This window comes from Equus asinus, chromosome 7 (assembly GCF_041296235.1).
Source record: "Equus asinus isolate D_3611 breed Donkey chromosome 7, EquAss-T2T_v2, whole genome shotgun sequence".
Taxonomy (NCBI): Eukaryota; Metazoa; Chordata; class Mammalia; order Perissodactyla; family Equidae; genus Equus; species Equus asinus.
The window spans coordinates 50,985,454-51,004,380 of NC_091796.1; the positions used below are offsets into that span (position 1 = coordinate 50,985,454).

Consider the following 18,927-nt stretch of genomic DNA (forward strand, 5'->3'; position numbering starts at 1 on the left):
CTAAATAAATACATGGGTGAGGAGCCAAATAGGACTTGAGAGATTTTTGCTTATTTGGTGTGATATTAGGAACCTCTAGTGGAAATTCATATGCATGACAGGAAGCTTAGATTCTATATGCAGCTTCAGGGGGATAGCTTAAGGTACTACCTTAATCTCAGAAATGTGTACACAGGGTTAGCCAATTCAAATGCCTACAGGGGGCCAATAAAATAGGACATAGATAAATAGGTAAAGTGGGTGACGTGCATTCTTCCAACATAAACCCACTTTGCATGTGCAACATGTCTCCCCCCTTCATTTTTCAACATGTTGCTTTCATTACCTAATTTTTGTTAGGGTAAAAGAAAATTTCACTTTACTCTTTGCTATAATAAAAATAAAAAAACAAGTTTACAAGTAGCAAATGACACCTGCCCTAAATGTCAAGAGAAGAAAAGATGTGGCACGAACGCTGCTCACTGGAAAATTCTGCTGCTATAAGAGAATCTTGGCCCAGTACTGCCAGGTCTTTAGAATTCTCCAAATAAATCAGTAATGCAAATCTTTATGTAAAAACTCCAGAACTTTAAATGCTGGAAACTAATTAAAATGGCAATGCTAAAATAGTCATTGCCAGACCAAGTCAAACTGTAGGCCAGGTGCAAGCTGGCAGGCTCCCCAAATATAAGCCTAATGTTATTAAAACAAAGTGATATTAGCACTCGAATTGATATAAAGATGACTAATGACAACAAAAAAAATACAAGAAAAGGTGACATTTTCAATTTATTCATACAGGCAGAATTATTCAATAAATGATACTGAGAAATTTTGTTAATGAATTTGAAAAATGGTAAAAATAAAATCCAGACAAATCAAAGATTAAAGGCATAAGAAAACTAGAGCCTTGGGGCTGGCCCAGTGGCACAGCAGTTAAGTTCGCACTTTCCCCTTTGGCGGCTCAGGGTTCGCTGTTTCGGATCCCGGGTGCAGACCTATGTACTGCCTGTCAAGCCATGCTGTGGCAGGCATCCCACATGTAAAGTAGAGGAAGATGGGTAAGGATGTTAGCTCAGGGCCAGTCTTCCTTAGCAAAAGAGGACTGGCCAAAGGTGTTAGCTCAGGGCTAATCTTCCTCAGGAAAAAAAAAAAAAAGGAATACTAGAGCCTTCCTCTTGCCTCAACTGCCCCAATATACACAAAACTAAAATCTAAAAGACAAACTCAGGAAAAAGCACTTATATACAAAAGAACACTAATATTTTTAATATAAAGAAGAAAATCATGAACATTCCAAATGAAAAAGAGTCAAGGGACAATTCTACAAAGATTAAAAACACAAAAAATGTTTAACCTTACTAGTAACAAAGAAAACTTTTTTTTAAATATAGGAAGCTTCGTTAGAATTTTAAAAAACGTTCATATTCAGGGTTTGTAATATTATGAGGACATACACATATTTCTGGTAGCAATATAAACTGAAGAGCAACTGGCAATAACTACCACAAGGCTTAAAATGTACATACCCTATCTCTAATCCTACTTCTAGCAATTTCTTTTTTTTTCTTTAAAGATTAGCACCTGAGCTAACATCTGTTGTTAATCTTCTTTTTCTTCTCCCCAAAGCCCCCCAGTACATAGTTGTACATTCTAGTTGTAGGTCCTTCTGGTTGTGCCATGTGGGAAACTGCCTCAGCGTGGCTTGACGAGAGATGTCATGTCTGTGCCCAGAATCCGAACTGGAGAAACCCTGGGCCACCGAAGTAGAGCACCTGAACTTAAGCACTCGGCCATGAGGCTGGCCCCTATAGCAATTTCTTAAAGAACTAATCAGATATATGCAAAAGGATATACACAGAAGAAAGCTGATGAAAGTACTACTTTGATAAAAACAAGTTTTGGAAAGAAACTAAGTTTTCACTTAGGGGTGATCAAATAAATTACAATTATCAATACAATGATGTACGGTTATACTTACTGATGAAGAAATATATCAAAGGTGTTAAAGATGAAGATTTTTATAAAAGCAGAGTTCTATTATATTAATGAAATTTTACACCCTCTATGTATATAAATCATATACACACAGAGTATCCATGCAGTGTTAGTGTATGCACAGAAAAATCTAGAAGGCTATACATTAAATTGCTAATCATTGATATCTCTGAAGGGTGATGATATAGTGATTATTTCTGAAGTTCTTGCACTGTATATTTCTTATATAAGTAAAGCTATTTCTATTTTGGAAAAAAACGAGTAACAAAGATAAGCTGTTGTATTAAATTTTTCTAGTTATATGTACGTTTTACCAGGGCTATGTTTTATTCTGTTTCTATCCACGGAATGGTAGCTTTTCAATGAAACATGAATATCATATTATCGCTAAAGGTAAAAACCACTACAATCAGAGAATACAGTCATCCATAGGGAAACACGGATCTTGCTAATAGTAATAATGATCCTGGGTTCAATCTGTAATAGCTTAGAGCAAAATCATAAAATATTTCAGCTAACTTTTCAATTTAACGCTATAATTGGAGCATCTTCCTAGATACACATACAAAAGAACAGATAATGTAATATTGTAGTTTAAACTATTCTTCATAGATACAGGTACAAAAGAAGAGATATTACAATATTGTAGTTTAAACTATTAAATACTGAAATCCTATCTAACAAAAGACATAAAAAATTACCGTGATTTCAGCTGAACCTTTCACAAAGGGAAATTCAAGTGTTCTAACTTTTCCAATAAAGAGAGGTGTATCATTATCTTCCTCATTAGAACCTTTGATGGTAGCTATTACAGTGCCAACCAAATCAATTCCGGTATAATTGTTGTAGTCATCCTTAAAGTAAAAAATAAAAAGTAACTAATCAGAAGAGTTCCTAAGAAAATTAAATCCAGAGAAGGACATGTATACATCAGAAATATGACATGTATTTATAAAGCCCCAAATGTTAAATTATACACCTTCTTCTTACTCCAAGCACAGAATTCAGTTCTCAGAGTAGGTGCTCCAAAGGCAGGAAATAATTCCAGAAACCATAAAAGAACTAGAGGCTTCCATCTAATGCAATGGCTCTTAACTTATATAAAGGACTCCCATTTTAAAATTTCACCTTGTTAAATGTACTTTCAGCATCTATTGAGCTGGCAAAGAGAAGTTAAGAATGACTCACTTATCTAAAACAGGAAAATAAACTGAAGGTGTTAAGTACTCCCCAGCTACTGTGTTTTATATGTTTTCATTAATATTCTCGGCAGCCCTATTGCTGCTTACTCTCTGGGTAATCAGAAGCTTTGAGGAGCTCACTATGATCAGTCATCAGAGCAGATCTCCAAAATAAATACTTATCTCCTGTCCCCACAGGGAAATGGAGATTGAGGAATCAATTTACTTCACATATATTCATAAGACATGCATGAAATAGGGGATTAAAAGGTATATATTAAGAAAGGTAGTCAGATTTCTGCATTTTTTAATCAGTTCTACTTAATCTCTAGATTTATTTTATGTATAATGTTATGCACTCTCTCTGTGTACTCAAGTACAAAGATATTTATAAATATTTCATTCATCTGCACAAATTTTCCCTATAACTTTAAACTGAATAATCAAGATATGGTTCTATGACTATCTTACACGCTAAAACTGGAGATAATTTTTCTTGTTATTCTTCGTAATTTGGAAGTAAATAAACATTACCGTGATATTAAGATGTAAATCTTTGACTAAGGTCCTACTGGCAACTGAGCGAACATTTGAAACAGCTGGTGTAGCTGGCTGAATTTCCGGAACTAACTTCACAGGTTGATTAGGCAGAACATCAACTATAACCTTAGAAAACAAAAGAAGCATTGTGAGTAACAATATATTAAAGATTTAGTATTTAAGAGAAAGAGAAGAAATAATGATAATATATACTAAATGAAACGTTACCTTATAAAATCTATTTCCACTAATCTCTTAAAACTAATCAACTTACTTTTAAAAATTCAGGATAAAAGGCATTTCAGATTAATGTTTGAATGTTAACCATCTAACAACAAATTCAGAGGCATTTAAAAATACAGGTAATTTTTAAAAATTTACTACATAGCAATATTGAACGGAAATGACATATGTTAAAACTATCTTAAACTTCATTATCCAGAATTCTAGCACCTGAAACGTCATTAATTGAAAATTTTTCATGTATGGTTGATAGGAGCAACTTACTATGACACAGGTTAAAATGCTTATTAAGTGAGTCTTCAATATAAAGAAAGATGGAAAAATAACTTCTGTATCACGTCAAATTAATCAACATAATTTAAATATATTCTATTCTAAATATTCCTGAAATTAATATTTATGCTTTGCATCCAACAATTAATTCCTTTTAAATAAAACATTTCATTCCTCAACTAAATGAGAAAATGTAAAGCTAACTGTGGTATAGAGAGAGAGTAAGCAAACCTGTTCACTGTTAAGAATATTTGCTTTATCCATCATAAAACCAAACTGGATACAATATGTCCCCACTTTGTTAGGAATTGCTTTATCCCTAAAGAAAAAGAGAGAAGATCACTGACAATTTTAAATAAAGGGGGAAGGAATTCAAAGCATCAACATTTCTGTTCCTTCCACAAAAAGCTAATGAGTAAGAAGAGCATTACTATTACAACATTCACCTTCATTCAACATGTATTTCCTGCAACATTAGGATTAATCTCAGGTCCCTCTTACCTGGACATTCTTTCACAAAACATTTGGAACACAGGCTCTGGATACGGCAAAAGTTGAAAGAATTGGAATATACAGTTGACAGAGTAGTAAATATAAAAAATGCTGAATTATATGTCAAGTGAATTTTGCTTCATTTCTACATTACAAATTTCCAATGTACAGTTTTATATTTCAAAATTATAGGATATCTTGCTGACCTTTTTATGTTGCTTTGTTTTCCTTTCAAGTACTATTCTAAATATGTAACTTTATATCTACAAGGCATTTACTGTGATTGAATTATCAATAAAGAGTTCAGTACCTAATAAGATGTAAGGTTACTAGCCTGTTTTGGTCACACTTAAACACAACAAAAATATGAATGACATTCTATGGTATACCTTGCCTGAGATGTGCAATGTGGTTCATGATCTCTAAAGTGGCTTTTACATGTCATTCATGTTGTCAAAATATTGGCTTAACGCTGTAAACAAAGGCTTTGAATACATATCTGAATTGAAATTCCAGCACTGTAACACATACGTAACCTTGGAGAAAAATATTAAAACTTTTCCTAGGCCATGTTTTCTTCAAGAGGATAATTCCTAACACAGTTACAATAAGAATGAAACAAGACTCCTGCTTCCAAATGACAGACCAACCCTTCCTGATAAAGACAACCATTAAAAAAGATAAGTACTTGAAGATATTTCAGAGATAATAAGCAAAAGTGAAAAATAATTCAGCAGGATCTAAAATAGCATGGAGACTCTGGGAGGTGAGTTTCACACTTAAGGCTGCTTTACTCCTGGGAGCATATGAGTAAAAGTGGACCTAAAGCAGAAAGGCTCCCAACAGAAAAGCAACTTAGCTTTGAATCATCTCAGTCTCTGAAACTGGACTGAAATGATAACAGACTGCCAGAGGCCCAGACAACAGACAGAAGCAAATGTAAACCCTATCTGGAGAAAGATAACTTCTTAGACTTCAAATTATTTCTATAAATATTCGTAAATAAAATCTATGGTTAAACCCAAGTATATAAAGTAGCACAAGAACTAGGATTAAAAGCAAAAGAAACAAGGGACAATCAAAACAGACGGAAAGGAACTCAAGACAGATTTTAATAAACTCTGATTACTGCTCAGGGTAATAAAAGACAAGACTGAGAATTCCAACAGAGAACTGGACCCTTAAAAAAAAAAAAAGAACTAAACATACCAAACAAATTGATAATTCAAAGATGGATTTACTAGCAAAACAGATACCACTAATTAGAGATTAGTCAACTGAACGTAGTTCAGAAAAAAACATCTAGAAGAAAGAGAGACAACAGAAGAGCAAATAGAGAAAAGATGGTAAGAGACAGAGAATACTGTGAGAAGGACTAATGTTCATGTAATTAACAGTGCTAGAAGAAGAGGGAAAGAATGAGGCAGAAGCAATATTTGATGAAGTAACGGCTGACAATTTTTCAAAACTGAACAAAGACCACAAAACCAAAGCCTATGAAAACCAAGGACAAACAAAAAGAAGTTCACATGCAGGCATGTCACAGCAAAGCTGCTGAAAATAAAACTCAAAGCAACCAAAGATGCGGGCAAATGATTACTTTTCAAGATAACAACAAGACTGACAGTTAACTTCTCAAGAGAAACGATAGGATAGTGAAGGATGGCTTCAAAGTACTGCAAGAAAGAAACAGCCAACCTAGAATATCATATCCAGGAAAAATAAGTGTAAAGGTCGAATGCATATATTTTCAGGTAAAAAGAGATAATTTGTCACTGGTACATGTGCAGTAGAGGAAATACTAAAGGAACTTACTCAGATGGAAAATGATCCTAGGTGGAAGCCCTGAGCTGAGTTGAAGATTAACAGAAAAGAACTTAGTAAATCTAAATGAACACTGACTATATAAAATAATAACGCCTTGATAGATTTCACATACACAACAACAAAGGTATGTAAGTTGGGAGAGGCAAAATGGAGTTTAAGTGTTCTAAGATACCTGCTCTGTCCAAGAGTGTAAAACAATGTACATTGTCATTAGACATGGATACAACTATGCATGTTGTAATCTCTTAAAAAAAGTCACTTAGAGAATAGAAAATGATTGTATAACTACCAAGTTAATAAGGAGTAGAAAAAGACAATTAAAACACTTAATAAATTTAAAAAAACCAGGAACAAAGAATATTTGTATCCAATAAAAAACAGTCACATATTAGATTCAAAAGCAAGTGATTTGGTAATTATATGTAAGATCTAAACTTTTTAATTAAAAAACATTTTTAAAAAACTATAATACCATTTATAAAACATCACTTAAAATATGAGAAATAATGAAAAAAGGTATTTCATGCAAACACTAACTCATGGTGGCTTTTGTTCCATCATTCATCTGGATCCTGTTATCAAAGTAGAGTTCAAGGCAAAAAGTATTATTAGAGAAGAATATGAATACTTCATAATAACAGCTGATTCAATCTGCCAGGAAAATATAATATTCTAAGTCTGAATATAAATAACAACATAGCCTCAAAATATATAAAGTAACCACTGACAGAACTAAGAGACAAACCTCTTAACTGACAGATCCACACTCACACTGGGAGATTTAGCACAATGCTAGAAAAAGTAGACAAAAAAAAAAGACAGAAAAATTAAACAAAATGACTCACAAATTTTGACCTAATGAACATAAATAACACTGTACTTCAAGTGCAGTATACATTATTTTCTAGTACACATAGAACATTTACAAAAATAGACCATACACATATACTACAAGAACAAGTGTCAAATAATTTCAAAGGACTGAAGTTATACAGAGTAAGCTTTCTGACCACAGTGGAATTAAACTAGAAATCAGTAACGAAAAGAGATAAGAAAGTCCCACAATTTCAAAATTAAACAATATATTTCTAAATAAAACATGGGTATAAGATGAAACCACAATGGAAATTAGAAAATATCTTGATGCAAATAACAATGAAAATACAATGTAAAAAAACTTGTGAGTGTTCCTAAAGCTGTGCTTAGAGGGCAAGCTATAGCTCTAATATATATATTATATATATAATATATATGTACATATAGGAATGTATATTGTGTATACATGCATATATACACACACAAAAATAAGTGAGCTACGCAACTACCTCAAAACCTTTAAAAAACCTAGAAGTTGGTTCTGTGAAAAGACTTATGAAATTGAAATAACCTGGTAAGATTAATCAAGCAAAAAAAAGTACAAATAACTAATGTCAAGAAAGAGAGATCACTACAGATCCTAAAGACAATAAAAAGGAGATATAATGAACAACAAATTTGAAAATTTAAATAAAACTGACAAATTCTTAGAAAGTTACTAGTTACTAAAACTGACCAAAGAAGACATAGGAAATACAAATAGTCCTGTAATGGCTGAATTTGAAGAAACTGAAAGTATAACTATAACCTTTCCCCTCAAAAACTCTAGGCTCAGATGACTTCACTGATAAAATCTACAAACATTTAAAGGAAGAAATAACGACACTCTTATCTTGCACAAGATCTTCTAACTATTAAACCAAGACTTAGGGACCACTTCTTCCAGTTACTTTTGTGAGGCATACGTGACTTAGATATCAAACCTGAAAAAAAGATATACGAAAGAAAATGCAGGCAACCTTGACTCATTAATATAGATGTAAAAATCCCACACTAAAAATTAGCAAAACAAACCCACTGATATATAAAAGAGGTAATATATGATGATAAAATTGGGTTTATTCCAGTAATGCAAAATTGGCTGAAGAAACATTCAGAAGAAAAATGTACTGTAATTCACCACATTAAAGAAAAATATCATATATTATGTTAACAGATGATAAAATCCAATGTCAATTCATAATAAATAGAAATTCTCTTAGTAATGATTAGAAATGAACAGTCTGATAAATACCCACCAAAAGAAAAAACCTAAAGCAAAGATTATACCAATGGGTGAAATGCTGAAGTGTTCCCTTTGGATTGGGAATGAGATCAGAATGATCACTCTCATTACAGCCACTTCACATTCTACTGTAAGTCCAAGCCAGTGCAGTATGGCAAGAAAAAGAAAACAATGCATAAGGACTGGAAAGCAATAAAACTGTCATTATTCACAGACATGAGTGTGCAAATATTTTAAAATCCCAAAGAATCTACAAATAAAATTGGAAATAAAAAGGGTTAACATAGATGCTGGCTACAAGGTCAAAACATACAAATCAACTAGATTTCTATAATCACAACAAACAGAAAAAAATTTTTAAAGGCTATCATTTACAATTAGCATCAAAAATATCAACTATCCAGGCATCATGCAAAGTGAAATAAGTCAGACAGACAAGGAAAGACAAATACTGTATGATCTCATTTATATGTGGAATCTAAAAAATCAGAACTGCACAGAGAACAGACTGGTGGCTCCAAGAGGCAGGGGGTGGGCGAAATGAGCAAGGGTGGTCAAAAGGTACAAAGTTCCAGTTAGAAGACAAATAAGTCCTAGGGATGTATTGTACAGCATGGTGACTATAGTTAACAATACTATACTGTATATTTGAAAGTTGCTAGGAGAGTAAATCTTTCAAGTTTTCACCTCAAGACAAAAAAATTTATAGCTATGTGAGGTGAAGGATGTTAACTATACTTACTGTGCTAATCATTTTGCAAAAATACATACATCATCATGTTGCACATCTTAAACTAATACAATGCTATACGTCAGTTATATATCAATAAAACTGGAAAAAATATCAACTACCTAGGAAATCAATCTAAGGAGAGATGTATGACATCTCAATTCAAAAAAATTATGAAATGCTATATGAGAAAATAGAGGGATATTCCATATTTGTAGATTGCAAGATGTTCCTAAATTTCTACCCAAACCAAATCCCAAGACGTTTTGTTATCGAAATTGTTTTTTTATTTGAACTTGATAAACTGATTCTAAAATTTAAATGGAAAAATAAAGGGCCAAGATACATATGAACAACAAAGTTAGAAGATTCATTCTACAGGATATATCAGACTAATCAAGAAGGTAGGGTATGGGAAAATACAGAGAAACAGACCAAGAAATCAAAATAGGGAGTCGAGAAATAGACCCACATATATATGGATACATAACTTACAATAAAGATGGCATTGCAGAAAAACGATCTTTTCAATAATGCAGGGACAACATAAACATGACCCACTACCTCACACCATAGATTAGAAATATTAATTCCAGGTATGTTAACCAAAAAGAGTAAACATAGCAGATCTAAAGCCCTGCTTACAAGGTTGGCCCTTGGCTGGCATTTGTGAACCTAGATTTCAGGAAGGTTCCTACCACTATCTGGTACGAGTGGCTCACAATACCTACAAAGAACATGGTTTATAAGAAACACTTGCTTTCCTTCTGGGAATCTGGAATTTTGGTATGTGCTAGGCAGAGGCTGCCTATGTGACCAGGCCCCAGGAAAAATCCTGGGCACTAAGTCTGTAATGAGATTGCCAGGTTGACAAGATTTCGTATGTATTATAGCATAACTTACTGGGGCATTAAGCACATCCTGTGTGATTCCACGTGGAAAGAACCCTTGGAAACTTACATACGTTTTCCCTTGGTCATTGCTCCATGCACCCATTCTCTTTTTTGATTTTGCTTTGTAACCTTTCTGTGAATCTTCCTAATGAATCATCAAACTTGGGGGCGGTCTTGGAAACCCCTAACACAATAATGTGGTACAATATCTTCATGACCTAAATATAATAAAAAGACTTAAAGACACAAAGAGGGCTACCTACAAAGGAGTAGATTAACAAATCTGATTATATAAAAATTAAAAACTTCTGTTCAAGATATCATAAAGGGAGTGCCAAAGCAAGCCATGGGACTGGGCAAAGATATCTAACAATAAAGACTTATATCCAGGGCCAGCCCTGTGGCCGAGTGATTAAGTTTGCGCACTCGGCTTTGGTGGCCCAGGGTTTCGCTGGTTCGGATCCTGGGTGCAGACATGGCACTGCTCATCAGGCCATGCTGAGACGGCATCCCATATGCCACAACTAAAAGGACTCACAACTAAAAATATACAACTATGTACCGGGGGGCTTTGGGGAGAAAAAGGAAAAATAAAATCTTTAAAACAAATTACGTAAATATTGTGGAGTACAATGAAATAGCCCAATTACTACACATTTTAATAGATTCATATAATAAAAGATAATATGATAGACAAAAGAAGGCAGCATTGTCCTTTGTAGGCTGCCTCAATCAGTCCCATGCAATAACGTGGGCATACCTTAAAGATCTATGGCAAAAAGACCTATGGCAATGTTATTCAAAGTGCAGAGCAAGGACAGTTGCTGGTATAAACATTTTGTTACTGGTCTGCCACAAGATAATAAGAAAACTCAGATTATGCAGAAATGTATATAGCAATCTAACATTGCCTTGACAACAAGTGCACACTCAGAGAACCTTTTTTAAAACAAAATAAAATAAAAAGCATCAGTGTAGAATAGACTGGAAATTTTTAAGAAAATAGAAACTAGTCTTTTTGTACAGTTAGTCTGAAAAAGCAGTGGATTAATATAGTAAGCATTTTGACCCTATTGATGATGATTTAAAGAATTTTTAAAATAAAAGAAACCTTAGGATTCTGGGAAGACGGTGGGAGTAGGAAGCACAAGAATCTGTCTCCCCACCTAGACAACAATTGTACTGCAGAATCTGTCTGATGTAACTATTTTGGAACTCTGGAAGCAACTGAAGGATTACAACTTTCAGCAACCTGGAAGACTTGCATAGTAAATTGTGGTTAATTTCAGCTCTTAGCACAGTAGAAGCTACTCATTCCCCACCTCCCAGCCCCATGGCAGGCAGCTGTGCACATGTTCCTGGGCAGCCTGTGCACCGCTACAGGAGCCAGGGTGGGCAAAAAGGCCCCATCCTCCAAATATTGGGGATTGGTGCACTGATTGCCGACTGCTGCTTCTGATTACAGAGGGGCAGACAAAAAGCAGGCAGCCACTGTTGTTGCACCAACCCACTATTGCAGGGTCCTCCTCACCCACCAGCTAAGTGACTTCCAGTGGGATTTAAAGAGCCAGAACCCTTTCCTTCCTCTCTTTAATTTTCTCTTCTTCTCTTTAAGAGCCAGACATTAAAAAACAACTGCATATACTGAGGAAATTAGAAAGTGATTACACATGCCCAGGGAAAGGCTCACAAAAGACCTTAAGTTTACAGCTAAGGCTGATCCTTGGTAGAGAAAGAACCTATGATAATCAAAAACACAAAAACAATGAACAAAAACAGTAACAAAACCCAGGAAACCCTGAGGAAGGCAAAGAATCTGAATTCTGGAGTTACCACATTAGATTCACATGTCTAGTTTTCAACAACAACAACAAAATCACAAGGCAAACAAAGAAACAGAAAACCATGGGCCAAAGGAAAAAACCAAATTGCCCAAAACTGTTACTGAAAAACACTAGATGGCAGACAGACTAGACAAGGACTTCAAAATAAGTATCTTAAGAGATGCTCAAAGAACCAAAGGAAGATGTGGAGAAAGTCAAGAAAATTATATAGGAAAAGAATGGAAATATCAATAAAGAGATAGAAAACCTTTTTAAAAAGAAACCAAAAACAAATTCTGGAGCTGAAATGTATGAATGAAGTGAAAATTTCACTGCAGCTATTCAGATTTGAGCAGGCAGAAGAATTACAGAACTTGATTAAGACAATGGAAATTACAGAGTCTAAGGAACAGAAAGAAAAAAGACTGAAGAAAAGTGATCAGAGCCTAAGGGACCTTTAGGACACCACTAAGTGAACCAACATGAGCATGTGAGAATTCCAGGAGAAGAGAGAAAGGGATAGAGAATTATTTGAAGAATGGCTGGCTGAAAAGTTCCCAAGTTTGATGAAAGACATGAATATAAATATCCAAGATGCTCAAAGAATTCTAAGTAAGATGAACTCAAAGAGACCCATAGCAAGTCACATTATTATCAAACTTTCAAAAGACCAAGACAGAGAATATTGAGAGCAACGAGAGAAGACTCAAGAAGACTTTGAGTTAGACTCTCAAACTGAGAGAAGTAAATCATTATATACAAGGGATCCTCAACAAGATGATCAGATTTCTCATCAAAAAGTCTGGAAGACAGAAGGCAATGGGCCAATTTATTCAAAGTGCTAAAATAAAAAAAAAACCCTGTCAACCAAGAATCCAATATCCAGCAAAACTGTCCTCCAAAAGTGAGGCAGAAGTTCAGACATTCTCAGATAAACAAAAGCTAAGGGAGTTCATTACCGCTGTCCCTGGCCTGGAAGAAATGCTCAAGGGAGTCCTGCAAGGTAAAATGAAAGAACAGTAGACAGTATCTTGAAGCCATATGGAGAAATAAGATCTCAATAAAGGTAAATACACAAGCAATCATAAATGCTAGTATTATTCTGACAACAACTTGTAACTGAACCTTTTGTATTTTACATGATTTAAGAGACTAATAGATTTAGAGAAACAAAACCAGTATTAGTCTAAAAGTGAAAAGGACATTTCTCATAAAAAATACAGAAACAGACATAATCTATTCAAAGCCATTTTTCAGATTTCAAAGTAGTGGTTCAGAATGAAGACGCAATATCTCAAAGTCACATAGTTAAACAGCAAAAAGTTAGTTCAGTCTTTTTTACTTTGTAAGATCTGAAGTTTAGAATTATAGAAATTTCTTATATAATAAAATATAAAGTGGTCTAACAACATAATGTAATTCTTTTTCTGACGGCTTTGATAGTTTTGAAAGAAAGGTATCACATCACAACAATCTTCCCCCATACCACTTTACAACGTTTACAAACAAGACACACATTTCTCAAAAAACTTCCTGCCAAAAATTTTGAGATACTAACACATTCTATTCAATCATAAATTATTTTTCCCTAGTTGAGCAGGTAAATATCACCAAGGTTGAATATGCATAAAAATACAAAATGATTTGAGAAATACCTGAAGTAGAAGCAGCCATCTTCCTTGTCATTATCTTTTATTTTATTACAACTGAATGTTTCTGCCTAGAAAGGGAAGTAGGAGAATGGGGGACAGGGGGAGAGAATCCACAAACATTTAACACAGTATACTTAGGATGAAAATTTATATTACATTCACTGAATGTGAATCCAGATCACATCTAGATTTATAAATACACACACCTATAGGTATATATCTTTACAATGTATGTAAGACACAATACTGAGATTAGCCATGGTGGAAAGACTTACCATTATAAGCAAACAACAGATCTCTATGGTGATGATATAATTTTAAGGTAACAGCAGTGTGATGGGACTGATGGTATAAATTAATGGAAGCTAGTTTCCTAAAGAGATGATTAAAATGAACCATAAATCCTGAAAAGCATTCTTAAACTGGGATTCCCTGATATAGTTTCAGGTTTAGTTTCCAAACTGAGATTTATTTTCGACTTGCACTGTCTGGTATGATAGCCAATAGTTACAAGTGGCTACTGAGCACTTGAAATGTGGCTGGTCCAAATTGAGATGTGGTGTAAGCATAAAATACATACCAAATTTCAAAGACTTGGGAAGATAAAAGAATGTAAAATCTCATTAATAAATTTTAAAATACTGAATACATGTTGAAATGGTAATTTTTGAAACAGTAGGTTAAAAATATCTTAAAATTAATTTTACTTATTTTTTATATTTTTAATGTGGCTACTAGAAAAATTTAAGTATCATGTGTGACTTAAGTATCATTGGACTGTGCTGCTTTAGACTCTCAAACTGTTCTTCCCACTCTATGTCCCTTCTCAACCCTGTAGTTTATCAATCACATCTCTACTCATTTTCTATATTATCTCTTAGTGAAGTTTAATGGCTTTTTGCCTTGTGTTACTGTCCTTTAGAAGAAATAATTTCAAAGTGTAAAGTACCTTAAAAGTTCAAGAAAAATCACAATTTAGGCTACTCTTTTTCAACAGCATCAACACAATTTTGAAACATACTCTGAAGTATTTTTTTTCCTAAATCCCAAGTGATGAAGTGGGTTAATTTCTAGTTCTCCAATATATACACATCGCATTTTCACGTTAAATTATATTCAATTTTAAGTTAAAATATACGAGCTACATTTAAATTCTAAAATGCTTTCTATGACTCACATTTGCTGGTGGTCGGCTCCCACTGTTAGACAGCTTCCACATTTTCATAGTAATACGTGCTGGATTAATATTTTTAATGATACTGTCATCTTCAGAAATAACAGTAATCATAAAATCTGTGATCACAGTAAACATTAAAAAAGTTATTTTCTTTCTAGTTCAATTAATGGATTTGGCTAAATAATTTTAAGTCAAAGTATACATTGTTATCTTGTCTAAACGTTAACAAAATTCTGATGAAGAAAATAAAATTACTTTTTAATCAGCATCCCCACAAATTTGTCTAGAAAACTTACTAATCATGACAGAGAACATGCTAGTGCTATATCTCCCCTAGAAATCTAACAAATACATCTTTGCTATTAACAGTCCCTTGTCTTACTGTCACAGTCTGACATGCTGTTAAGTTCTACCATGCAAGACCAAAAGGTGAGGCTGTAAATACTCAGCAACCTAGAATTAGGACAAATGGTCACAAATCCATATGCTTTATGTATTCCAAGAATACAGTGTTCACTTTCTTTTATGATTTTCAATAGCATACCGTATGTAAACTATTATTATATATAATAATATCCCCCTTATATTTATCATCTGTAACATTCATTTGGCACCTGTTACAAGCTTTTTAATCACAGGAAATAGGTCTTATCTCCCCAAACAGATTTAAAACTCTGAATAAAATGACTATGTATATATGTAACTTAATCATTAAAAACTGTTAATTTTTGAATTTAAACTTTTTGGTCTGCTTTTTTCACTGTTTATAACTACGTGGAGGAATTCATCCCTTCAAAGAGCAGTTGTCTTCAAGAAAATTATCTGTATAAAGCAAATACTATTTCCTATTGACTTGGCACCTGCCACACTACACTGAAATTATTTGCTTACTTGATTGTCTTCTACATTAGACCAAACTCATTGAAAACTGTCGTCTTCATTATTGGAACAAAGAGCCCAATATTTATGGCCTGGACAAAGCAGGTATTTAGTAAATGTGTGTTGTCCTGAAATATCTTTGATCATAAATTATATTGTGATGTATTTCCATCGAAATTAAGTTAAAGAATCCTGGTTCTTTTTGCTTTAAGATAACACTGCAACTTATTTAGTGGACCATAACCCCAAAGTTCTTGTCATTTAGTTCATATTTCTTTTGCCAAATTTCACAATTCAGTGAATGAAAAAACAAACTGAACTACCTCAGGCTATCAGTTTATTTATGAACTTTCAGTTCATTCTTGACCATTAATGGAATGTAGGACATAGGGGCGACAGATGATATAGCTAAGTCGAATGTACTTTCTTTGCCATCTAAAAGGCTCCTCCTATGTGCTTGCTTTTTTATCATGCTGAACACCTGGGATAAATAATTTATTCCACTCATGTAAAAGGTAAATTATCATTACTAATTTATCTTAAAACTGTATATAACTCACCAGTGAAAACACCTCCTGCTAAAAAGGAAGCATCTTTGTCATATTTAACATTGAGACGAATGGGTTTTTCAGGGTCTGGAAGAATCATTAACTTAATTATAGGTCCTTCTATGGTAGTCTTGTTATAGACGGCTTTAATCTGAATAGTATGCTCTCCTCTAGCAAGAAAAAAAAGGGGGAGGATTCAAATTACATTAGTTATAATCTAAAAATTCTTTATATAAAGTTTAAGTCATTTAGGAACTCTACTCCTCTTCAGTTCCAATTTCTGCCTAACACTAAATAGAAGGCTAGTTATTACTCTTAACTTCAGCAAGTAGTAAGAAAAATCAATCTCTATAATATCAATAACTCTCAAACTTTTGGTTCTTACCTAGGGGCATAAACACTGAACACTCCCAAATTAGCCTTGCCCCTTTCGTCTGTTTTATGCTGTTGGTTTGAAGGGGTGAGCTAAAAACAAAACAAAATGGTTAATTAGAAAATTCTAGAGATCAAATTCTTTTTCTCTATTATAATGTTCTTTCCCTCTATTACTATTTTAAAAGTTACATTTTCACACACTTCTAAAACTTAAAATTTTCTAATTTGAACTAGTTGAAATAACGTAATATGAAATCACATAATCCAAAGGATAAAAATCACTCATCTTGTTCAGTTAAACTAGAATTTAGTGTATTTCACTTATTAAGTTGCAGGATTCGGTGTCCACTGTTTCACTAACAGTGATACCTCAAGTGCAGTTTGGTTACAGAAACACTGAAGGTATATTCCAAAATCAGGGGGTGTGGGAGAAGGCACAGGAGATATAAACATAGATACATACACATACACTTAAGTGAAGGCATCATAATACTATGTCCATTGTTACTTCATCTTTCTCTTTATGTTTACTCAGATGTGCCTCTTAACTCTTTGCTGCAATACCACCTCTGTGGTGATAACCAAGCTTTAACTTTCAAGTGACTAAGAATCAGTGGTCACAATTCCTAATCATTGGTTAGAAGAGTCTGTTAGCCTTTTGCAGATGCTTCTCTAAAAACTAAAACCATACTCTTATTTGGGGTAGAAAATAATCACTGTTTAACTCTCCTGGAAACAAACATTAAGAACAAAAGTGAATTTGTAGATTGTAGTAGCAGAAAATCAGACTCTCTCCTAATACCCATTTCTGCTTAATGGAACCTAAAAATTAGGTAATTATGGTACATGAAGACAAAAAAAGCAATAGTTGGAGAGGCAGAAATGAGGAGTAATTGAAATGCTAGAATAAAGTCCTACATTTGTACCTGTCCCGTTTACCCTCTGATCCATTGTCTCTCAACCCATCTTTCTCAAAGTATTTCTTCCATCTGGGTCCTAAACCCTTGTAGCTAAGTCAGAGAAGTAAGTCTTCTATTTTAGGCTGTATAGTAGCAATATCGTAGTCTTTTGGCTTAACAACCCTGACTCTGATTACTTTACTATGAAAACAAGGCCATGTGGATCACAAGTCATTCTTGGCACTTTAATCTCCCAAATGACTTTTAAGATCAACTTCTCAGGTCCTGGGAAATCCCTATTGGGATTCTTAATGAATTAACAGATTAATTTCAAGAGAACTACATATTTACGTAACATCAACTGTTTTCATCCACTAAAACATAAAATGTTTGTGGAAGGAAACTCGAGCCTGGCTAAGTATAACCCCAAGAACTCTCCCTGCATTGCATGGCAACAATCTGGCTGGGACAAACGAACTCCCTGCAACCAACAGAAGAGACTGGGTCAAAATACAACTTTGCAAGGGATTGGCAGCTTCTCCCCTTTCCCTGCACACGAGGGCTTCTAATTTTGCACCAGGCATCCAAAGTCCTCAGTAGATCCTAAGCAGCTGGCTATCCCAATATTCATGTAAACAGCAGGTACCTAATCTTGCACTTCCTAGTATCCAAGCACTATGTTTGTACCGAAACATTACAAGGCCACGTGCATGCTTGCCCCATACCCTAGCACACAACTCAGAATAGGTCTAGCAGCTATGCCCAAGTCCTGGTAGCTCTCCATAAGGTAAGTAGAGGTCAGGTGCTTGCATGACTCTTTGCTTACCCTCAGCTTGTCAGTTTCCCCAATACCTGTTCCGTAACCCATACTGCAGATCATTGCATCTGCCTTCACTCACCTTGTCCATCTTATCTACTCATCTTAACCTAAAATCCAAATATTATTAGCATTATAAAATGAACACTCAGTCATAATTGTAGAATGTTGAACCTTGTTACACTGCTTACAAGATAGAAACTTTACTTCCTCAAAATAATTATAAAAAAATCTTTAGGTTGGTTTAAACTAAGCAATAATGAAGATTATGTAACACTATATTAAAAAAAAAGAAATGTGTTACCTAAAGACATTACCATTAGAAAGAAACTCAGAATTTTAAGTAAGTGAAAATTACTTAAGGACGTTTAAAACTTACTTTTATTGTTACGTATTTATTTTTTTCTGAGGAAGACTGGCCCTAAGGTAACATCTGTTGCCAACACTCCTCTTTTTGTTTGAGGAAGATTGTCAGTGAACTAACGTCCGTGCCCATCTTC

General features: G+C 34.0%; 1 protein-coding gene across 1 annotated transcript in view; it reads right to left on the bottom strand.

Annotated features, from left to right (window-relative positions):
- Nucleotides 1-18,927, bottom strand: part of SMCHD1 (structural maintenance of chromosomes flexible hinge domain containing 1) — a 136,693-nt gene that overhangs the window by 35,682 nt on the left and 82,084 nt on the right. Inside the window, exons 31-37 of the mRNA XM_014832868.3 lie at nt 16,722-16,801; nt 16,349-16,506; nt 14,910-15,025; nt 13,736-13,800; nt 4,446-4,533; nt 3,693-3,824; nt 2,679-2,831 (exon numbers count right to left, since the gene is read on the bottom strand). Coding sequence (XP_014688354.2) covers nt 2,679-2,831; nt 3,693-3,824; nt 4,446-4,533; nt 13,736-13,800; nt 14,910-15,025; nt 16,349-16,506; nt 16,722-16,801 — 792 coding nt within the window. The remainder of the gene's footprint in view (nt 1-2,678; nt 2,832-3,692; nt 3,825-4,445; nt 4,534-13,735; nt 13,801-14,909; nt 15,026-16,348; nt 16,507-16,721; nt 16,802-18,927) is intronic.